This window comes from Octopus sinensis, linkage group LG16, assembly GCF_006345805.1.
Source record: "Octopus sinensis linkage group LG16, ASM634580v1, whole genome shotgun sequence".
Classification (NCBI taxonomy): domain Eukaryota; kingdom Metazoa; phylum Mollusca; class Cephalopoda; order Octopoda; family Octopodidae; genus Octopus; species Octopus sinensis.
In genome coordinates this window covers 29,818,334-29,842,560 of record NC_043012.1, presented here as the reverse complement: position 1 = coordinate 29,842,560, position 24,227 = coordinate 29,818,334, and the positions used below count along the sequence as shown (strand labels likewise).

At 38.2% G+C, this 24,227-nt stretch overlaps 2 protein-coding genes across 5 annotated transcripts in view; one reads left to right on the top strand and one right to left on the bottom strand.

Moving 5' to 3' along the window:
* The window catches only part of LOC115220423 (tafazzin), a 12,602-nt gene extending 9,399 nt beyond the window's left edge, over window positions 1-3,203 (bottom strand). Inside the window, exons 1-2 of one of the 2 annotated variants that reach the window (XM_029790548.2) lie at window positions 2,993-3,203; window positions 1-129 (exon numbers count right to left, since the gene is read on the bottom strand). In XM_029790548.2, coding sequence (XP_029646408.1) covers window positions 1-129; window positions 2,993-3,101 — 238 coding nt within the window. In that variant the 5' untranslated portion in view covers window positions 3,102-3,203. The remainder of the gene's footprint in view (window positions 130-2,992) is intronic. The other variant, XM_036509952.1, reaches the window with a different exon arrangement.
* Window positions 3,188-24,227, top strand: LOC115220566 (DNA polymerase kappa-like). 3 transcript variants are annotated; one of them, XM_036509949.1, is made up of 12 exons: window positions 3,188-3,248; window positions 7,398-7,654; window positions 10,724-10,842; window positions 11,766-11,918; window positions 12,384-12,972; window positions 14,200-14,324; window positions 15,597-15,763; window positions 17,267-17,299; window positions 18,264-18,360; window positions 18,899-19,070; window positions 19,650-22,026; window positions 24,062-24,227. In XM_036509949.1, the coding sequence occupies exons 2-12, from the start codon at window positions 7,531-7,533 to the stop codon at window positions 24,156-24,158; spliced, it is 4,053 nt and encodes a 1,350-aa protein (XP_036365842.1). In that variant the 5' UTR covers window positions 3,188-3,248; window positions 7,398-7,530; the 3' UTR covers window positions 24,159-24,227. The 3 variants fall into 3 exon arrangements, with proteins under 3 accessions (XP_036365842.1, XP_029646576.1, XP_036365843.1); XM_029790716.2 differs by lacking the exon at window positions 3,188-3,248 and adding an exon at window positions 6,823-7,201; XM_036509950.1 differs by lacking the exons at window positions 3,188-3,248; window positions 17,267-17,299 and having other exon boundaries at window positions 7,243-7,654.

The following is a 24,227-nucleotide window of genomic DNA, read 5'->3' as shown; positions in this document are numbered from 1 at the left end:
CCCACAGGACCGGTTCATCAATGCAGCTGTAATGGTTACTAACTGTGACTAAACCTTGGTTAACTGGTCTCTTCTCAATGGCATCGTACAAGATATCTTTATTGACGATGTTAAACGAATTCAGACAATCTACAACAAAGCAAAATACAAAAAAAACCCCATGTATTCCTCGTCATTATCATCAACAAATCAGAGAGGGAAGTGACCAACCTTCAATGGGGCCCAAGTCCCATCCAGGGGTTGGGGAAGTGTTGCGATCTTTGTCACCATGGAAACTGAGTCAAGCTCTATCTTTATAACGCCTGGGACCTATTATAAAACGATGTCTAAGAAAACTGACTTTATGAAATATTGATGTATTTTGCTGTGTCAGAAACGTAAAAATAATATTTCACCGTTCATATGATACGCAATACACAAGTTAACTTTGTTACCTGTTAAGCAGATAAACAGTTAAAAAAAATTTTTTTTTATCAAAACATATTTACAATAATACTAAATCTCGTCTTTGTATTCAAACTTAATCAGAATTATATTTATGGTTAAAAAAGATTCAGGTAAAAAAATCTTGTAGAATGCTATGCAAAGCTCGTCCAAAGTTATTGGCTACCTGATGTCATCATATAGTGGAAATGCTCCTGCATACATACATACCAACATATATATATATATATATATATACCAACATACATATATTGGTGCCCCAGCATGGCCGCGGCCTTCGGGCTAAAACATTTTTAAGGATACATATATATACATATACATGCATACACAGACAGAGCTGACGTTGTTTACCTATGAGTCATTAAGTAAACAACAGTGGAGTGTGTGTGAGTAATAGATCGGAGTGGAACATTTTTTATGATAGGTCTATGGGATCACGACTGACCTGTGGTTAAACAACAAGTGAAATATAAGTGATAAATTAGAGTGGAAAAACTTTGCTCACAGGTCTACTGGATCAAGATTAACCTAGGGTTAAACAGTACATTTCTTTATCACCAGGCTTCTTATTTATTTAGAAACAAGGCGAGAAACAAATGCTGAGTGACCTTCTCTCAAGACTGTTGTTTATCTCCAAGCCACCCTTAATGGAGCGGCAGCCATATATGACCAAAAGCATTCACGACAAGGAATTATGAACTCTGGATATTATACACCGTTTTTATCTTTCCCCCTACTTTTTTTTGGGGGGGGGGAGATTTAGATGCTATTTCTAACAGGTGAAGCGACTATGTAAAGCCAGATTCATCGGGTCATCTTCCCATGCCATTGGGGGTGGAGAAAAAAACTAATAAATATATCAAAATACGATAGGGTAGGTGAGTGTAAAATTACAAATTGAAGTTTATATACAAAATATAAGAAAAATTAAGAGAAACTGGGGCTTCTTCGTGCTCAGGGAACCATTAAAATAAAAGCAATTAACCTTGTCAGGTGTTTTTCAGGTCAAAAACTGTTTTCATGAGCGAGAAGTGAAAGGCTTATGATTTTTAAAATTAAAAATACAAACAACGAACGAACGCTTTTCTTTCAGCATTCGACACACTTAGACAGTATGGTTGATAGGCCAAGTTTTAGCTGGTGTTAAGTCGGAATATAATCAAAATATTTGCTGGATCCAATTTCAATGACATTACACTAAATGTTTTATTCTCAACAGTCCCCGCTTTTCTCTCTCTCTCTTTCTACACACACACACACATATATATATATATATATATATATATATATATATTATATATATATATATATATATATATATATGTACCCCATTATTTTACGTTCGTTCCCTTTCCTTTTTGCTATTTTGTATGGCATGGAGAATACTTTCACTCTTTCTCCTGGACAACACCTACTTTTTGACGAGTTAAATTCCTTCGCTTTCGTGGTACCCGGAGAAAATACAGAGAAAATACTGAGTGGCATTCAGAATGGTGTAAAATCAATATACACCAGTAATCATAATGTCTAGAGAGAGTAGAAGCTCGTGTAAAAGATGTGCTGAGAAGGAAAGTAGATAGAGCGAATGGTTCCTTGTTAAATCCAGTAGTTTATCTCCAGTGTGAATGAATTCTCTCTACGAACCTAAGGGGAAAAGCCGAGGTTCTAAACCATTTATTATTCCAAATATTCAAAGGCTTGTCTGATCTACCCCAACATCACCACCGATAGCATCAACTCTATAAGTTGCCTGTATAACTCCAACGAAGTCAATAGCTTGGTTTTATTTTACAAATGGATAAAGAGGAAAGAATATTATAAAGATTTTGTTATTTTGAAATCATTAGAGACCAAGTCTGTCTAATATCCCTAGAGGATATGGGTATCCACCGCCCTAGTTAAGAACCCCTGTTCTATGCGATCGTTCGCCGTCGTAGAAATAACATCCAAAACAACTTCAAACCTCGCCCTCTTAAAATTAAGAAATACTGTTTGATGTAATCCTTTGTATACCTGCTTAGGGAAATAATAATGACAATAATCGGAGACGAGATGGTCATGGCACTATGCCCTTTGATGAAGAAGCATTTAGTTACAAATTTGCTGAATCAGGGTTTAACCTTTACTTTCATCGCTGACGAGAATTAATAGTGTGTGTGTGATGGTTTTGTTTGTGTAAATGTTAGTCTTTAGTTTTAATACACACCATATATTTATTGCGAGTTAATTGTTAATTCTGTCATTTCATTATTCGGTCGTGTGTCTGTGCGTGTAATGTTTCCGTTTACGTAAAATGTACATTTTGTTATTGTAACACACACACACACATAATATGCATCACGAGATGATGAAAATTAAGTGAAACAAAGATCACACACAAGACATAATCTAAATGCCATTAAATAAGCGTACAAGTAAGAAACAAGAAAAGGACATGTCTTTAAGAGGAAGATTAATGGTTTGAAGTTTTCGAAGGGATTTAGGGAAACCTTTTGCTTTGAGAAAGGCAAGGACATGTCCAGAAGAAAGAGGTTATACATAAACACACCTGTCCATAGTTTACTTGTAGATCCGACGAGAGAGAGCACAATCTTAGAAGAAATACTCCACAACCTGCTCGGTTTATTTGGAAACATCCAGATGTGGTCGACAGGCATCTCCGTCCGGCGGTCGGGTTTGACAAAATCTTTACGTAAGGCGAAACCCGGTCAACCGGTGTCGATCAGTGAACTACTCCAGCATTGAAATGTTCCGCGAATAAACACATATGTATCTACTAAAACTTTCGACAAGAAAAGTAGTCCGTAAGTTTTTACTACTGTATGTATTCTTGTTGTATGTATTCTCAGTTTAAACTTAATCACACGCACAAACTCAAATGGTTTTGTTCCCGACAAAAATGCCTTGCTGTATTTAGTTATGACCCATTACGCTCTGGGTTCAAATTCCGCCGAGGCTAAATTTGTCTTTCATCTTCTCAGCGTTGATAAAATAAAACAGCAGTCAAGTTACCGGGATCGATTTAATCAATTAAACCTTCACCTCCAAGTTTCTAGCATTGTACAAACTTTAGAGATGATTATTGATTTATTATTGACAAAATGAATAAATAAAATGAAACCAAACCCCGAGTTGCGGGTATAGCCGTGTGGTTAAAATGATTGTTGTGTAACCATTTGATTCTTAGGCGAAGGACATTTTTGTTAAACCTTGTGTTGAGCAATATTTTGTGAGTAGAATTTTAGATTTGGAAACTGCGCAGAAGCCCCGTCGTATATGCACACACACGGCCAATTGGCTAACAAGCTCACTTCGCAACTATGTGGTCCCAGGTTCAATCCTACTGCTTGGTATCTTAGGCAAATATTTCCTACAGCCTCGGCTTTCCCACCTACCGTGTGAATGAAATTGTGTTGATGCGAATTGTATTCTACCCTTAATTTAAAAGGTACGGCTTTGTCAACATATTGTCAGACTGACTTTGTCAAAGAATTAAGTTAAGGGTACATGTGTCTGTGGAATACTCAGCCAGTTATACGTTAGTTGATAACTCAGTTGATCGTTCAACAAAATCCTCATCGTTAAATGTGTGTGTATATATATATATATATATATATATGTGTGTGTGTGTGTGTGTGTGTGTGTGTGTGTGTTGTGTGTGTACACACGCACGCACGTACGCACACACACACATATATACAGAAAGAGAGTGAGTGATGTGTTTATATTGTCTCTTTATGTCCTGTAACATAGCAGTTCAACAAACAAGAAATAATAAAATCAGGTGAAGACTAAAACACGTTTTATGGCTATGATTGAGTAAGTTGTTATTTTTGGATTTATTTAAAACCAACAAAGGTTCAGGAATCTGGATTTGTTAATTATGAGATAAGAAAAAACATTTTCAAGATTTTTCAACACAGTTTGGAGAAAAGATTTGACAGGAATCATAAGAACAAGTTGTGACTCCCAGACATTATAGAAAAAACATTTTTTTCTTAGAAATAATTGAGTGGGGCTGTAGTAGAGAAAGGGACGGTTTTATGCCAGATGTTGAAGGGGAGGGGTTTTTTTGGGTTTCCTTTGCCTTTCTCTTGAAAGCAGGTGACCTCACTGGCGGCAGCGTTACTAAGAAAAGCACCGAGTACACACTGTAAAGTGGTTGGCATTAGGGAGGGTATCGAGCCATAGTAACCATGCCAAAGCAGGCACTGGATCTCGGTGCAGTTAGTTCACTTGTTGGATCCCGTGAAACCATCCAACCGATGATGATGATGTTTTATTTTGTTAGAATTAGAGACACTCAACAGTTTTTTGTTTTTGTTTTAATATTTTCTAATTTAATTCTTTGAGAGGTTATTTTGCTGAAGATGATTCCATCTTCTACTTGTTTCAGTAATTGAACCGTGGCCATGCTGGGGCACTGCCTTGAAGAGTTTCCGGTTGAACAAATCGACCCCAATATTTATTTTAAAGTCTAGCTCTTATTTTGTTGGTCTCTTTTGTCAAATTGATATGTTATGGGGCACATAAACAAACCAACACTGGTTGTCAAGCTGTAGTGGGGGACAAACATAAACACAGGTGGGCTTCTTTCAGTTTCTATTTATCAAATCCTCTCGCAAGGCTTTGTTGGCCTGGGGCTAGAATGGAAGACACTTGCCTGGAGTGCCATGCTGTGGGACTGAACCCAAAACAATATGCTTGGGGAGCAAGCTTCTTACCACACAACCACAGACACACCGATTTTATTTTTATTCTTATTTATTTTGGTTAATTAAAAAGTATTCAGTGGTGGAGGCCAGTAACTTTTCTAGGGTCCTCTTTCCAGGCATGTGACATGGATGTGATCACTGCCCAGCCTGTAAAGAGATCCCAACGACCATAGCCTGAGGATTTGCCTCAAAGCCAATTCCTAGTGACCGATGTTAACCCAAGGGGCCCAATTAGTCTTCACACTCATAACAAAGACACCCAAATGAATGGGGTTTTGTGGGTTTAGTCTGGGAGCTGTGCTGGACTTCACTTATTAATTACAATTTTAGAATTGATCAAAAAGTCTGTTCTTTTTACTATTTTTCTCCCTCTTTATCTTTTGCTTCAGTCATTGGACTGCGGCCATGCTGGGGAACCACCTTGATGGCTTTAGTGAAACAGATCGACTCCAGTACTCTTTTTTTCAAGCCAAGCACTTATTCTCTCAGTTGCTTTTGCTGAATCGTTAAGTTACGGGAACGTAAACAAACCAATATCGGTTGTAAAGCTGTAGTAAGGAAGAGACTGGCATTCTGTCAGTTATTACAAAATCAACGTGCAAGTGGCTGAGTACTCCACAGACACGCGTAAAAGGGTAAAGACCCCCTTCGGTCATGAATGACCATGGGATTGCACCTAGAAAGTTACCCTCCGCGGCATAAGTCTGGGCAAGGTTGTTTATGGAAGACCAGCAGTCGTCCATGCACACCAGCCTCTCCTCTACACGCCACCGATATTATCCAAGGCAAAGGGGCAGACACAGCTGGGCACCAGTGATGTTGCAACTCATTTCTACAGATGAATGAACTGGAGCAACGTGAAATAAAGTGTCTTGCTCAAAAACACAACACACAGCCCGGTCCGGGAAGCCCGACGTATTTTGTCACCCGAGGTGGTTTGCCACACTGTATTAATCTTTGTTCTCACCATCAACGAAAAAAAAAACAGGCATTCTTTCGATATGAGTCCCTTTACATCACGTGTATTTGTTTACATTTGAAGAAGATCGTCACTTTCCATAAAAATTTTATTTTTATATATGTGGGGTTCGGGTTCGGGTTTCTTTTTTCTTCAGAAATGTAAATAAACCCCACTTGGGTTTATAAGTGACAGCTATGTAACTAGTACCGAATGATCACCAAAAAAAAAAAAAAAAATGATGCCAGCTGAGTGGACGGGAACAATGTGAAATAAAACGTCTTGCTCAATGACAACAAGCGCCGCCGAGAATCGAAATCACGACCTTGCAATCCTGAGCCGCATACCCCTAACCACAAAGCCACGCGTGAAGCACTCACACAGTTGTATAGGTGGTTGTGTGGTCGAGTGTTGTATATTCTCAGTCTTTTTGGTTAAGACCAAAACGTGCTGCTGTGTAGCCTAATGTCAGCCCTAGCCTCTCACCTCCACAGTCCATATGACAAGTACACAGTCACACGTCCTCACTACAACATGGCACGGCTGCCACCTCAATGTCACATACATCCACATGACACAAAATGTCTACACAACCACTCTACTCTCCTCGCATCGTCTCTATACCTACAAACCCGAAATGTATGGCCTTGTGTTTATCTTAGAAATAATTATTATTGTGATTATATTTAGTACAATCCTAAATTAATGGTAAATTGGCAAATTAAAGAAACGAACGGTATTAAATATTCTCTGCATCAAATATATTAATATTCGTTTAATGAAGTTCAAATATTTATTATTAAATACATTGACATGTATTATTTTAAATGAACGCTTAAGCTACAGCAAGTGGCTATAGTGGAGAAGCTCCTAATTCCAAAAGTCAATTAGGGACCCCGTTAGATATCAAGTTAATAACAACAGATACACGACATATAGATGTTTGTCCCTAATAAACTTTTGTTGACAAATCTCTCTGGTGTGTCATGTTGGATTTCGCGCGCTTCCCCCCCCCCCTCGGCCATGCAGAGCTAATATGACAGAAGACCGCATGGATAGCAGTCATAATTGAACACTTAAATTTGTTTTAAGTATATTGCTTAAACAGCTTTAACATCGAAATTTTTCATATTCAGATATTTTTTGCTGAATTATTTTTTGCCTACTTTAATAGTTGAGAAGTTTCAGTCATTACGAAGTGGTTGCGGTTCGATAAATATTGTTTGATGGCCGCTCTTGGTTAGTAATTACTTTGAACTATTGTTTATTTACATTTATAGGTAATGTATCAAAAGTAATTAATGAGTGATGTTGTCTCATTTTGTGTTGGTTCACACATTTCTTTTCGTTGATGTTGAGAACAGAGATTAATAACAGTGTGATAAACCACCCCGGGTGACAAAATACGGCGAAATGTCGTCTGGGACAGAAGAAAAGGCAGGACTTTTGTCCAGGCTGGGACTTAATGATAACAAAGCTGGAATGCAGAACTTGGACAGAGAAAAAATCAACCAGATTATATACGAAGCTTCGAAAGGTGAGTAGATGGATTTAAAAACTCTCCCCTCCCCTTTTAACGCCATCTTCCTCGTTAAGTTGACCATTCTTGTCTATCCCTCCTTTATATAACAAACTGGAAATTCCATTTAGTTCCCTATTAAAATGTCAGTGTGTCTGGTACAGATGAGAAACCATTAGACACCTGTTACCTTTCCCTTTACACTTTCCTTAATTAACCAGCGAGGGGTCCTCCACGTTGTTGCTCAGCTTGCTAAACATAGCAACCAAATGTCACTTAAATCACTCACTGCCGTCTTTAAAACGTAAGGACACATTGTAGAGTGGAGTTTTCGGTAAACTGCCCACAAAACATTTGGATGAAAACAACTGGAACCCCGTGCTTCGTCAAGACTGACCACGGGCTAAACAACATCAACACACCCCCATATAATGGTTTAACAACAAACAGAATTTCAGAAAATATGATGTTTATGTTTCCTCTAATTCTGCTTCTTCGAGCATGGCAAAGATTTCTAAAATATAAACACATTTTACTTTATTTTATTGACTCTGGTTTGGTTTAACCCATAAAGTGCTGGGATTTGCTCTTACATAGCATGGAGTGCTGAGCACATTTTATGAAAATGAGACCACCATGCACACAGAAAAAACAAAAAATGGTTAAAATATCTTCTTAGTATATCATCTGCAAAGTCATCAGTTGAACTATTAGTCCTCTTGCATTCTGGAGGGGTATCGGAGTGTTTGAGTGGCATTAGATCCCCAACAAGTGTCCATAAATTAAATGCATCTATCTGGGCCGTGATCGTGGCCAGTCGACCTGTGCCTGAGGGCCACGATCGTGGCCCGTCGCGCTTTGTGTGTTAAAAGTAAAGTTGATTCCGTCAGGAATTGAACTTGAAACAGAAGCGTCACAACGACAAATGAGACATTCTTCCCGCTCTACTTCTTTCCTTGCACATGACCATAATAAATCTTTCTATTTTAGGTACAAGACCAGACATTTTGGTTGCGGGTGGAGGTTACTTAATTTCATCGACCCCCAAAAGAGATGAAAGGCATAGTCGACCTTGGTGGAATTTGAACTCAGAACGTAAAGCCGGAAGAAATGCCATTAAGCATTTTGTCCGGACGCACTTTCGTTTTTCAAGGCTTTGCTCCAGCATGGCCGCAGTCCAGTTACTGAAACAAAGAATAAGAGAGAATAAATAAAGGAAAATGTGGAAATTCCAATAGAGAAATACAAGATGCACACACACACACACACACACATGATATACTCACTTAAAATTCCCTCCACACACAAATTGTCATGGTTGGATTACCTATGATCATTCATGCGTGTCATTATTGTTTAGGTCAGGTCAACCCTGACATATGAACATCGGTGATCCAACTGTGACCATCCCTTCGTTTGATCAAGTTGCATATATTATCGTATTTAATCTACCCTTTTCTTTTTGAAGTCTGTTAGAGTGTTTTTTTAATGAGATTTGACTGCTATTTCTAACAGGCCTTGGTTATTGTCAACCCTTATTCAACAGACATTCCACTCTGATCACCTTGCCTTATTTTATGACATTCTCTGCAATCTACGTCATGAAATAGGGACTGCCTGTTGTCTCCCCCCCCACATACACACAGACAGACAGGTGTGCACTAGAATGGATAAGGAAATTCACTGAAAGGAAACCCAAGGAGGAGGAGACCCACGATGGTGTCCATTGGAAAGATTTGTATTCAAGGTTAGCTTGAGTTAATGATGACACAACCATTAATATGAATCTGACAGTTTATAAATAAGGACTGTTTTCAAGGGGTTAAATGTATGTGTTATTTGGAAAAGGCAACAAAAAGAGTAGTGAAATTGCTGTGGGGAGTGGAATATCCGACATTTTGGACAAAATGCTTCTTCAGAATAGAAGTATTGAGGAGAGAAATTAATGATGGAAGAAGGAGTCTGTCTGAAATGCTGACATTCCTTCTAAAGATGGTGGGAAAGAGAGATTTACAGATTGAAACTGAAAGGGGGGAAATGTGATGCAAGGGGATCCCACAGAAATAGCATCATCATTGTCTTCCTCGTCATCCTTTTAACGGTTTGGCTACAAAAATCTCTTAGTGCTTCTGTACTAAAGCAGACAGAATTATTTTTATGAAATGTTAAAAAGAAACTTATGGAGGATGATGTTATTTATTAAAATTGTAGGATGAGACGAATGAGAGAGTCATCTGAGCATCCTGCAGATGCAGTATTTGCAATATTTGTCCCAGTTGTCTGTGTTCAGAGTTCAAATCCTGCCGTATTCCACTTTGTCTTTCATCTCTTCACATTCAATAAATTCAAGTCCCAATCAAAAGATGGTGGGTTCATGGAATTGTGAGAGCATCAGACTTGATACTGTGGTGCCATTGGTGTCCATCACTTTCTATTCTCAGTTCTTGGAATGACTGAGTTAACCCAACCCCAGTTTTGCACCACCACCACCACCACCACCACCTGACTGTTGGATTCTTTCAGAAATAAACTTAAACCTCCATCCAGCTTAACACTACCACTTGCTCCATGGGTACCTGTAGCAGAGTCAGCTGTGTTGCAAGGTCTCCAATTAGGTTGGACAGTTTGACTGGGCTGGCATGCTGGAAGGCTGCACCAGGCTCCAGTCTGATTTGGCACAGTTTTCTATGACTGGATGCCCTTCCTAACACCAATCACTGAGAGTGTAATGGGTACTTTTATGTGCCATTTGCATGACACTGGTATCTGTCATGAGTGCAATTTCGCTTGGCTTGATGAGTTTTCTTTTCAAGCACAATATAATACCAACAGTCTTGGTCATTGCCTCCGTGAGGCCCAAAACTCAAAAGGAGCTTGGCCACTTTGCCTCCATGACGACCAATGCTCAAAAGGAGCTCAGCCACCTTGCCTCATACTTAAAAAAAAAGTCTAAGAATACCTTGGATAACATAGTGTAATCCTAGATACATAATACTTACAATACACAGAATGGTCATGGCTGGAGTGCCTTTGATCTTAGGGCGAAACAACAGCATTAAGAACTATTGTTTTGTATTCTGTTGTCAGGTTCAAAATATTTTGAAAATGAGAAAAAGAAAGACAAACAGGTTGATATAAAGATTGCTGAACAACGACAGAAAATTGCCCACTTCACTGCAAAAGAGATGAACAAGGCTGAAAAAGAGGTGTGTCATTTTTATTAATATTTTAGTGGTTGTAGTGGATGAGCGAGGTAAAAATGTACCTATGGCTGTATATTGACAGATTTGATATGGCTTTCTATATGTGGTTTTAGTTATACTGATATATTTAATTTACCTGCATATGTCTGTGGTTTCTGTGTTGATATATTTAATATATCACTACATGTGGTATATATAAATTGATATATCATATGATATCATTAACACACGATTGTATGTGGTTTTAGTGCTAACATATTTAATGCAGCAGTGAATTCGTGTATGTTGGTAAATTGTGCAATGCAACATGTGTACAAACTGCAATGCTGTATAATAGAGAACCATGGGCACTGAATGCAGAGGACACATAAAGTTTGGAAAGGAGAGCAAGGTGTGAGCAGGATCTGTTGGATGTGTTAATGTGCATAAACGATGAGGCAGGAAATAAACATGGAAAATAGATTGGGTGTTAAGAAGAATGAATTGTAGAGCAAAAGAGGGACGGCTGTGTTTGGACATGGATGATGGCAGATGGATGAAGAAGTGTCAGGAGTTTGAATGGGATGAAAATTGTGGGAGAGGAAAGCCAAGGAAGACATGAGCTGAAATGGTAAAAGCTGATCTTTGGCTGTTTAGTCTCACCATAACATATGGGGAAATGTGATGTGTTCATTCAGATTTGTCCAACTCCTGCAAGCATAGAAAAACAAATGTAAAAAATGATTCATGAGAAAATTTTAATATAGAATTTAAATGGTTTTTAGTTTGTGATTTTATCAATGTGGAAAAAAAATATTGATTTAATCAGGGAAGAATTTGATCTGAGACTGGTTGTATGGTACAAATTAGCAGTTGAAGTATTAATGTCAAATCTATGCTGGATTTCTACAGAAATGAAAATCTGTAAGCTGACCATTCTCTTTCAGGCTGATGCTCTTCTGAAGAGACTAGAAGAGAAAAGGGACCTGAGCCGAACCATTGTACATATTGACATGGATGCTTTCTTTGCAGCAGTTGAAACGAGAGACAATCCTTCTCTCCTGGACAAACCCATGGCTGTTGGAAGTAATTACATGCTTGTGAGTTTAGATCTATAAAATATTTGTGTAGAAATTGTGTAAGGTAGATATAGGAGTCGTCTATTGGACCAAAGTTTTAGGAATGAGAGAAATATATTTAATCATTAGATTAAAAATAATTTAGTTGTGATTGTTTAATTCCAAGTAGGGTCTAATCAAACAAACATAATGATCAAAGACATTCCAGTCTTGTTTATCTTGAACTATATTATTCTATTTGCAGGCACATGGCCCTGTGGTTAAGGTGTTGGGCTTACAATCATTCAGTTGCAGGTTCAATTCCTTGTCTGAGTAGCATGTTGTGTCCTTTGTCCAATATATCCTTCCTTTTATTTTTAAGACTGGGTTTGAACAGGATTAATGATTACAAGATATTTCTTTCTTTTTTTTTTTGTTCTTTCTTGTCAGGAAATACATTTATTTTCTATGTAAATTTCTTTTCTTTTTTGTATTTCCATACTCAAGTCAACTTCTAATTATATTGCTCGTCGTTTTGGAGTGCGAGCTGCAATGCCAGGTTTCATTGCTAAGAAGTTGTGCCCTCAGTTGGTGATAGTTCCTTCGAACTTTGCTCAGTACGCAGCTGTCAGTAAAGAAGTCAAAGACGTCCTTGTTAAATACGACAAACATTTTTGTCCAGTCAGCTTCGATGAGGCTTACTTAGACATCACAGAACATTTGAATCATCGTAAGACACTTCCTAAAGAGAAACGAACTGTTATATGCCGTACTTGTGACCGATTAGATCCACGTTATTGCTCTTGTGATCCAAATAAGTCTGATTGTGAATCAACAGAACATGAAAATCTGAGCTTTGTTCAAGATAAGGAAACACCAAGTGCTGATCAGCTCTGCTTCCAAGAACAAGACAGAAGTAATTTACCACTAATAGAAGACCCTTCATTAGTTAAGGGACTAGATGTTAAAATGTGTCCTTTGTGTAAACGAGAGGTGCCTAATTACAGAGAAGAAGTATTTGGTGTGTCTGCAGAAGAGGCTGTCAGAGAAATCCGACGTAAAATTGAACAAAGAACTCAGTTGACTGCTAGTGCTGGTAAGTAAACTAATGGATCCACATTTTAAAAAATGGTTTTTATTTGATTTTCTTTTTCGTTTTAGCCAGTCTTCTTAAACCTGGTATCAAAAACAAGAAAATGTGATAATCTGTTCGTGCCATCATTTTGTTTAATTCCTGTTTTTGCCCAGGGTTTAGGCAGGCAAGAATTGGTAGGAAGGAAAGAATTGAGGCAAAGATTTTAGGGTTTCTGCTGCTGCTGGATGGCCTGTTTATTTTTACAAAATATAAATCTTACCTCACAAGATGTGACTGTCATTGAAAGAAGATGTAGATGGGAATTGAGTAACATTATTGCCTAAATATGGCATAAATGAATCCAAAGACCTAGTTTTCAGTGATGTGCCTGTTTTTATTTTTTTTGTGGTTTAGAGAAAGTGGTTGTACCCACAGTCTTTACAGGAAAGTTGGTTTGGCCTAACATTTGCCTTTAATTTTGCTGGGGACAAGACAGCTCTTCTAGTGCTGGTGCCATGATAAAATGCATCCTAGACAATGTAGAGTAGAGGGAACTCTTTAGTGGTAGGGATCCGGCTGCAGAAACTATGCCAAAACATGGAAAATAGTGGTCAGATATGGTCCCTGTCTCATCAAGCAGAGCAGTAACCACCACCATCATTATCATTGCTGTCATCATCATCATGATTGTCTTAATGGGTCAGATGGAATTCATTGAGGCAGATTTTATACATCTGGATGCTGTTCCTGTCACCAACACTTACCTTTCCAAGAAAGGTAATATTTCCTCGTGGCCAGTCAAGTTTTTGTGGGAGATTGAAAATGAATCACACCACTTGTATAATAAATACACACACACGCACACACACACTACACACACACACACACACACACCACACACGCACACACACATACACACACACACATATGGTGGGTTTCTTTCAGTTTCCATCTATCAAATCCACTCACAAGAATTTGGTTGGCCCAGAGCTGTAGTAGAAGATACTAGAGCTCTGGGCCACCCTGCCCAAAGTGCCACACACTGAGATCAAACCTGAAACCAGGTGGTTGGGAAGCAAACTCTTTACCCACTCAGCCACACCTATGCCTACACCACACCTGGGTGTATAATAAAACAAATGACGTAGACCATGATGACTTGTCTAATACATGCCACTAAGAAAGCAGACATAAAATGATGATGATGATATATAAATATTTATGGCTTTTTTGTTATTGTTTTTTCAGGAATTGCTGCCAACACTTTACTGGCCAAAATTTGTTCAGATAGAAACAAGCCCAATGGTCAGTTCAGTCTCCCTCACATTACACATGTTATAAAAGATTTCGTCACTGACCTTCCTATAAGAAAAGTGAGTAACTTTATCTCTTCAACATTTTTATCATCATCACAGAATGCAAGTCTTATCTTCTACTACGTCCTCCAATCTCTCTCTCTCTCTCCCCTTGTATCTCTTTCTCTCTCATTTCCTTATCTCTTCCTTCTCTTCTAATCTCTCTTTGTTTTTGTTTTTTCCTTCCTTTTATTATGCTTTAATGTGTCTTGCAGTGCCATTTCCCTGTCCACACTTTGTCCTGTAGCTGTGCCCTTTCAAAGACATGCCATGTGAAAAATGTTCTTGCTTCAAAGAACAGATAAAGGTTCATGGTAGGAAAGACATCCAGCTGCAAAACTACTTCAGCAAGATGTACTCATCTAAAGGAGGCGAGCTGGCAGAAACGTTAGCACGCCGAGCGAAATGCGTAGCCGTATTTCGTCTGCCGTTACGTTCTGAGTTCAAATTCCGCCAAGGTCGACTTTGCTTTCATCCTTTTGGGGTTGATAAATTAAGTACCAGTTACACATTGGAGTTGATGTAATTGACTCAATTCGTTTGTCTGTCCTTGTTTGTCCCCTCTATGTTTAGCCCCTTGTGGGCAATAAAGAAATAAGATGTATTCATCTAACCCATGCCTGCATGGAAAATTGGATGTAAAAACTAATGAAATATATTATAAGAACTCTGTCAGTGGGTTAGCTAAAGGTATGCTGTCACTTGGCCCAGATGAACCATGCAGCTGATTGATGGAAATAGATATCCTACAGTATTATATTCTAGGACAGGGCTGTCAAACACAGCCTGTGAACCTGGTCTGGATCATGGCAATGTTTAGTTATATATCTAAAAAATTTATAATTAGTTCTTAATTTTAGATTATTTGGTAAAATATTGCTGACTTATTCAGAGTTTGAACTCAACTAAACTCAACATCATGTACATATATATACATGTGTACATGAAATATATACACACACACCAAGTGAATGAGTTTTACTCACACATCTCTGTATACAAACTTTGCTGACACTTCATAATCTTTACTTTCTTTATTCTTAATAAACTTGTTATAATGTATATTGGTTACATTATCCATTTATTCTGGCATACATTATGAAGAACTTTTTTTTTTAAATAATTGCTCTTGTCCAACCTACAAGCTCTATATCATCCTTCAATCCTGACTGCATTGCCAAACGAGTTTGACCCCTTGTTTCTAGATCTGGTTTAAATTCTAGCCATTGTCTCTTGTTTAAATCCGAATTAAAAGTTGTTTTATTGTGTGGTGTTTTTGTTTCTATTCAGGTCTCTGGTATTGGCAAAGTGACAGAGAAAATGCTGCAGGCCATTGATATTGTCACCTGTTCCCAGTTGTACGAACAACGATCTTTACTCTATCTCTTGTATTCTGAAATTTCTTTCAATCACTTTATGTCTGTCGCTCTTGGCATTGGTTCAACTCATGTCGAAAGGTTGGTAAAGAAGTTTTTCTTGCATTTTTCTTTTTAAAGATGAATTTTGCACAATTCAGTTGGAAGCAAAAATAACAGAAGTTTTTAGATCTCTTTGCTTTAATTTATGTGAGAGAATCAGATCTGGTAAATGATTTGATGAATGATTTAGTTGGGGAAATATACACAATGTAAAACCTGGGCTAAATTCCTTTTTTATGCAACCCATGTCATACTGGTATAGGAAAGTGAATTTCAAGTCTCACAGAAACACACACACACATTCCATATATTCCTCACATCAACAGTCTGTTTCATTTGTGTGTGGGTTAACTGTCACATTTTCTCAAATCTGGAACATTTCATTTTAATTGAATACCTGTTGATAACAATTCCTTTGGATTATCTAATATATTCAAACATAGACAAATCCATTTGTGCCAAACAATACAAAAAGAGGAATTCTCAAAGCCAATGGATCTGTCATTTGGTCACTTGAGCCAGCAAAGAAGCCACTCTGTTGTGACTCGAGTTAGCATTTACTCCAGCCATGACTGGCCTGACCAGATCCAGCCTCTCACACCTACCCTACAATGTAATTCTGAAAGCAAACGATCACATCATGAAAATCTCAAAGCTGTTAGATACTGCATGCTTAATTCAAAACACTGTGAATAAATAAGCTTTACATTCGACAGAGGAATCAGAATGCTAAAGGGTTAAGGAGGTCTCTTTGGGGTCACTTCATCCATCTAAGGCTGTGATCTCTTGACCTGCTTGCAATAGCAGCCAAACCCTTTTCAAATCTCACTGCTTTGACCCTTTTGATAGCCACCCACCTGAGCCCCCCCCCCCCCAACACTTGAGTTCTCTTATACAAACGTCCTGTTTTAAAGTGATCTGAATTAAAACTTTCCATCAAGATTCCATGTTTCTTTATATTTCAGACACCAGTTTAATAAGAGAATTATTTTGATAAACTCTTTAACACGATTGAAATGATTTGAAACAAAGGCAATGGATTTCAACAGGAATATGATAAGGAAAATGGTTAAAATGGGAAGGTTGCATGGGATATTGTTTTTTGTGGTTGGACCCTGCCTGATAAAAAAAAAAATGGGGCGTTTGGGGCTGAAATACCTTTGATCAAAATTTATGTAATAAAGGGCTGATTTGGGGTTAAACAAGAACAACTAGAAAGAACATTAACCTTTTACTTAGCATATTTTTGTTGGAATTAATTGCTGCTTTTGTTTCAGTTCATTTTGAAAATAATGAAGAATTTCTTTATTAATAACTTTGTCATTATTAAACTGGTGTTTGGAACATAGCTGGAATTTTGAGGGAAGATTTAAATTTAGATCATTTTAAAGCAAGAAGCTGATACCATAGAACGAGTGCAGGTGGAGAGCCTGAGGAACAGTTTTGCTGTCAAAAGGGTTAAATATAAAACGGTTTTAACAAAGTGAAATCTTTTTTTTTTAAGAAAAACTATTTTTTTTTAATATTTCTTTTTTTTTTCAGTGATGGTGATAGAAAAAGCTTGAGTACTGAACAGTAAGTTTTATATTTTTGAACATTCAACAAACCCAAAACCATAGATACTGGGGTCGTAATTTCACAGCAAGACGAAATATACATGAATGTAGCTCATCATCATCATCATCATTTGGTCTCTGTCTTTCATGCTGGCATTGTTTGACAGAATCCGATGGACTGTTGGAGGACTGTCTCTAGGGTCAGATGCCCTTCTTAACACCAACCCCTTTATAGCATGTGCTGGGTGCATTTTTTCCTGGCACCAGCGCTAGTCAGGTGACCATGCAGCTTGCAAGGGTAAGAACCCCATCCCTTTGGGATTATGAGAAAGAGAGGAAGGTGACCTGATGCTTAAAGACGAGGGGTTACAGTACAAAAGAAGGGGCCAGAGAATCCATGCTCTCTTGGTACTTATTTGTTTGATTTTGTTGGCTCTGGTACCTCTTTTATTTACTTCCTGGAAGGAGGTAGAGCAGAGCTAAACCACTGCAAGATACAAACTCGAAACCAAAGGAATGTAACTAAATACCAATCGATTGCCATATCAAGACATATTAACACACACCTCTCTCTCAGTTTGCCTGGAGTCAAGAGTGGGCTGTAGAGGTGGGGGCAGCTGTATGATCAAGGAAAGGTATCAGCGTAGCTAGATAGGGCTACATAGGGGAGCTAATACTGGTTAAACAGATGGATCTTTCTCATTTACGTCCCTTGAAACTTATCGATTCTCCACGGAATCGTATAGTTTAATGGTCGGTAGAGCATCTCTCGCAAAAATTAGTCAAAAAAGAAAGAATTTAAATTACAAGTATTAAAAAAACGACTATCAAACAGTAACACGAACATCTAAAAAATTATTTCAATATTTCTTTACAAAAAAACTTTAATTTGTTATTTTAAAACATTTTTTTACATCTTTTAAAATATTTCTAAATCTGATGGTGTGGAACTTGTGCTAAAATAGTAAAAATCTGTTTTACAGGACATTTTTTGAACTCAGTGATCCGGCCCAACTCTATGACAAATGCCTGGAACTAAGTAAGATATTGGCTTCTGACCTCCAGGAAGAGAATTTCATGGTAAGGAATTCATTGGAATTGGATTGCATTTAAAGAATTATCATATCTGTTTTAAGCATAGTTTCTTTGAAATATTCCAGGAATTTAAATAGTTACAATTGTTAAGAGCCAATGACAGCTTTGTCGTGGCTTCTATGGCTGGATGTCCTTCCTGATTCTAACCAATTTACACAGTGTACTGGATGCTTTTTTCGTAGCACCAACACAAGTGAGGTCACCAAGTAAATTGCCTGACAAATAAAAGAAAGGAAAAGGGGAAAAAGTCCCTCAACCCAATGGGTGTGTATGTGAGACTGTGCCTGTGTGTGTGTGTGGTCTCCTTGTGTTGTAAATAAGTGTCACTGTCATACAAGCGGTGTCATTCATTTCGAATATTCCGTGAGAATATTCCTGCCATGGGAATATATTACCTTTCTTGGTAACAGGTGAGGGTTGGCACAAGAAGGGCATCCAGCTGTAGAAAATCTGCTTCAAGTGGGAACATTAAAATGGTGATGATGATGGTTTTTACCAGTGCCATCTCTTGTTCTGTTTTTAGGGTCGGACTGTCTCATTGAAAATAAAGACAGTAGATTTCGAAGTGAAAACCAAGTCCCAGACGCTCACTCGCCACACATGTGACGAGGTTCAGATCTATAATGTCGCCAGGAATCTTCTTCAATTAGAAATTCAAAATTCAATGCCAAAACCTTTCAGGCTTCGGTTAATGGGTAAGAAATATTTCTTTGAATTTAGCACCATTTAAGACATCAAAGACTAAGTAAGTAGGGACCAGTAGCCTGCTTTTCCTCAACTGAAACACCAATGCATGTATAAATATCCTGTTTAATCTCTGTTCATGTTAATTATAATAAGGGCTAAAGGGTCCATGATATTAAGGTTAGTACCCAAGGGACATGACTTTCTATTTTTTTTAGTTACCCTTTTTTCTTCTTTATCTTCCCTACTCATTATCCTTTAACACTGTCTCTTCACTATATTCATCTTGCGTGCTTTGTATGAAAAAGCACTTAGCTACAAATAGCAAAATTTCTTGTCGTTTTCCTGTTAAGATATCATCTGCTAATTTTGCACTTTCAAAGATGGTTGGAATAAGCTCTGCTTGAAAGAAACAGGTAACATTTAGTGTTAGGAAAGTTCTCTGGTTGTAAGACAACGCCTCAGTAAAACATGTCTAACTATTCTAGCATGGAAAAACAGATGTAAAAATGGACAAACGAACTGTTGTTGATATTTTATCATATTCTCCTTGTAGCTATGGCAACATGAATATCATTCTTTATTTCTAGGTGTCCGGATGTCCAATCTTATTTTATCCTCTCAGTTTCCAAAAAAGGATAGTATAGAATATTTCATGAAGAAAGACCCCTCTCCGAGTGATACGAACTTACTTACTGAACATGAGAAAAAATGCCAAAATGAAACGGTACCAAATGAGTGTGGACAGGCCGAGAGTTCTAGTGACTATCTGGAGAAGGGGATTTCTGAAAGTCCTGGTCATTATTGTCCAATTTGTGATAGAAAATGTCCGAAGGATCTGAGGTTGTTTAATGCTCATATTGATAAGTGCTTGTTGCAGCAATCTGGGGGAAATGATCGCAAAACAAAGAGGGCTTCCCCATTGGTGACCAATGCAGATTTTGAAGATTTTTTAGAATTCTCTACCATCAAAACTTCAAGAAAAACTAAGAAAAAAACCAAAATGACCCAGAAAAATTTGAAGACTGTATTTGAGGAAACTTTAGTCAGAAATGGAATTCCAACAGATTCTTGTCTTGAAAAATCTGAGTGTAAAAGCGAAAACCTTTCTGAAACTGAAAATATTCTGAAACGAAGAAAGGACTGTAAAAAAACTTGTACAAAAGAGAATTCTTCAGAAACTGAGCAAAAAGACAGCAATGGTGTAATATTAGAGAGTTGTGTTGATTCTGGAACACTTAAGCACCATCTGTCTTCTGATGGTGTTGCTGCTGAGGTCGAGGAAGAAAGCTGTCTCCATGAAAATAAAAGTCTTTCACCATCTGTAAGTAAACTCGGTAATTCTGAAGAATTATTAGTAAGTGGCTGTGAAAACCCTTCCCCTGAGTGCTCAACTGCAACTGCAGATGTTTCTAAAGTTTCAGAATTAAATGATGCAGACATGGAACAAATTCTTACAAGACTTCATAGAACAAAAGAGGAACCTTCAAAAGTAGACAGAATTGATCTTGTTAAGAGTTGTCCTGAATATGTTACAGACCCACACAGTAAGAATTCAAGGAAACAGTCTGATTGTGATAACACAGAAAAGGGTACTGATTGTTCTTCGGCAGACATTGCTAATTCTACTGGCCTGAAACCATTTGGTACCAATATTCAAACCAAGTTTAAAAATATACAAGACAATAAATTTTTAAAGAAAACCTTAAAGAACTGCAATTTATTGAAATATTTTTCTAAATCTAGTGTAAATAAAAGAGAAGAAGAAGAAGAAGCAGAAGAAGTAAACCAGTGTTTGGGTTTCAATGAGTCTTTGAAATGGTCAGAATCTACAGAAAGAGTTGTTGTTGAGAAGACAGACGGATCGATATTGGATGAAACTATTAGCTCAGAACAAGAAGTTGATGCTGGTGGTCTGTTGAATAATGAAGATATCACTGACCAGCAACAGACAGTAGCCAAGACTAGTCTGGGACATAGTGTGGTCAGTGACAAATTACAGAAACAGGTTGACTCTGGGAAAGACATCAGTTCGGTCACTGATAAACTACAGCAAGAGGTTGACTCTGGTCAGATAAATAGTTTGGACTGTGATAAACTACAGCAGGAGGTTGAGACTGGTCAAGATATTAGTTTGGTTGTTGAGAAAGTACAGCAGATAGTTGAAACTGGTCAAGTAAGTAGTCTGGCCAGTGGCAAGCTACAGAAAGAGGTTGACTCTGGTCAGAGAATTAATTTGGCCAGTGATAAACTACAGAAAGAGGTCGACTCAGGTCAGGAAATCAGCTTGGTCACTAAGAAAATACAAAAAATTAAAAGTGGTCGGAGAAGGAGTCTGGTCAGTGTTAAACTAGAGACAGAGGTTCAGACTGGTCAAGAAATCAATCAGGACAGTAACAAAGTAGAGACTAGGGCTGACTGTGACCAGGGAGGAAGCAGCAATGTCACTGAACAATTACAAAAAATATTTAATAGTGGTCAGTTGGACAGTGTGACCAGTGGTCAATCTCATGGGTCAGCTAATACTGGTCAAACAGATTGTTCAATTTTTCACTCACATTCAATGAAACTTTTTCCCCATTCCACTGAAAATTCTATTAAAACTAGTGAATCTATGATTAATGTGGAAACTAGTTGTAACCATGGAGATAGTCCAAACAATGAGGTTGCTTCTAGCTGTCCACCTCAGTTTCAGGGGTCAACTGGTTGCGTCAGTATAGACACACAGTTTCACTCACCAGCTAAGACAACCTCAAAACTTCCTCAAGACAAGGAGTTCCCTACCGAGAGGGACAACGGTCAGACAACGGAATTGGTACACCAATGTCCCATTTGTAACAAAGACATACTAATTACTGACATGTCTACTTTTAATGAACATGTTGATCTGTGTTTAAACCAAGGAACAATCAGGAAAATTCTGTTGGAACAAGGAGAAGAACTGAAGAATTCTGCCAAGCATAAAAGGTTGGTTTCTTTCTGTTTTTTGTTTTATTCAATCTAAAGTCTTTAATCACGTCACCTTTTGTCAGGGGAGGCAGGTGTGGAGAAGTAACCTCTGACCTTTCCACACACACAAACACAGCTTTCACACCTTTAATTAGAGATGGTGGAAATGGGCAGTAAACCATGATCTCTACTCTCAGGTGAGATTGATTGATATCAATAATGCCCAGTCTGGATCTTTGTTGGTCAATGTGAGTAGAAGAGATGGAACTGATGGTATGGTCAGCATAGCAAGTTTATGGCTTTTCTTTTCAATAAAACCTGAAACTTTTAGCCAGCAACAGAATGTCCGTGTAGTTGTTTGATTTGCTAAGCTATTGCCCTCAGCAGTGTTTGAACTCAGCATGCTTACAATTCAGAAACAATACAATCAGCTGATGGAGCCCCTTCTGTCATCAGCTGCCACATCCTTGATGTTCCACTGGATCAAACTGGGGGAGAGCTGAGAGGCTGTCTGTGTCTATCTGGGACTACAGAGGCACCTTAAACAATTAGCAAAAGCAAAGTCCTGTTTGTAAATGGCTTTTTAAGGGAATAAGAGATAAATCAGTCTCTGGACCCCTACTCAGGGAGGTTTTCTTTATTGCAGGCCAACAGTCCTAATCACTGCTCACAACAGTGAATTATTCCACCTTATACATGCTGAGAGTTAAGTAGACTGTAGCTCATTGTAATGCCTGCCTACAACTAAGTAAATTGTATCTGAGTGGGTGGATGAAATCCTTCTCTTACTCTACGTGGCCTTGCACCTCTGCTCATTCACACTACTGCACAACACCAGCTTAAAACCTGTCAGTTTATTTCAGAGTGCATCACAGCATCTCTTTTGGTAGAGGCATGGTTTTTGGTGAAGAACTTTGCTTCCCAGCCACTGTTTCAAACTAAGCCCTGTAGTGCAGCATCTTAGGGCAAGTGTCTTTTACTAGATCCTTGGTCTGACCAAAGTGTTGTGAGTGAATTCGAAAGATGGGAATTGAAGAAGCCTTTTGTGTGTCTTTGTCTTGACATTGCACAGTAGTTGTAAACGAGTGTCACTGTTATACAAGCAGTGTCCTTCATTTCCAATCTTCCATGAAAACACGTCCATGGCATAATGTCACCTTTGTCAGAATCAGGTGAGGATTGGTGACAGGAAGGACACCCAGCTGTAGAAATCTGCTTCAATGAATTCTGCATGACTGGCAGAATCGTTTGTGCTTGGACAAAATGCTTAGCGGCATCTCTTCTGGCTCTTTACACTCTGAGTTCAAACCCTGTTAAAGTTAGTTTTTCATCCTTTCTACTATAGCACCTGACTGGTACTTTATTTCATAAAGTACCAATCAGGTGCTGGAATTAACTAACACTCTCTCTCAAAATTGTTGACCTTGTGTCAACAATTTGAAACTGTTATTATTCACGATAAATTCTACAGACATGGAAGTGCTGTCAGCTGAGCATGTGGCAGATGTGTGCAGGGCAACAAAACCCCTCCCACATGCACTTATTCAGTGCCTGAGCATTGCTGGCCTGCAGTTCCATGTTGAACATCCAGTCACACACGTGGGACAGATCTGGCTATCAACTGAATCCGTTTTTGATGCTGCCTTCTAACTAGGAAGGGCAGGCAGTTCTTTATATGCCTGGTGGACAGGAACAAAGGATGATGACAAACTTTTTTCCTCTTTGATCAATCCCTCATCAACTTCTTCAAGTTTCATGTGGAAAGGAAAGTGTTGCCACTCAGTGGATGAGGGTGGTGAGTGAATGGGTGTGCCCTGAGCATACACCTGTAAATCACAGATAAGGAACTGAGAAAAGGCACCTGCCCCAGAAATCAGGGCACTCATGGTTTTATGGGGGTTTTTTTCCCTTAAGTAACCCTTGCATGCCCCCTCCCCCCCATTGAGGAATTCTCATTGTTGTACACGAATCCCACTCACCAAAAGTATTATCCTGAGCTGTTCTTAATGTTTTCTTTATGGTTAACAAAGAAATTCTTCTTCTTCAATTCCAGGCCTGCTGAAACCCCAAGTCCAGACATCAACAAAAGGAAGAAATCCTTAAAACACAATTCTACACCAAGAATTGATTCCTATTTCTTTAGTGTTTAAAACAAATATTTGTACATAATTTTATATTTTGATAATAGTAAAATGATTTTAAAGCCAGTCTCTCTTTAA

What these genes read in the sequence shown, in the direction of transcription:
- LOC115220566 (XM_036509949.1), top strand. Translation starts at nt 7,531, where the DNA reads ATGTCGTCTGGGACAGAAGAAAAGGCAGGACTTTTGTCCAGGCTGGGA. An exon ending in GGTTCAACTCATGTCGAAAG is followed by an intron (nt 15,764 to 17,266) that starts GTTGGTAAAGAA and finishes TTTTTTTTTCAG; the next exon opens with TGATGGTGATAGAAAAAGCT. An exon ending in TCCAGGAAGAGAATTTCATG is followed by an intron (nt 18,361 to 18,898) that starts GTAAGGAATTCA and finishes TTCTGTTTTTAG; the next exon opens with GGTCGGACTGTCTCATTGAA.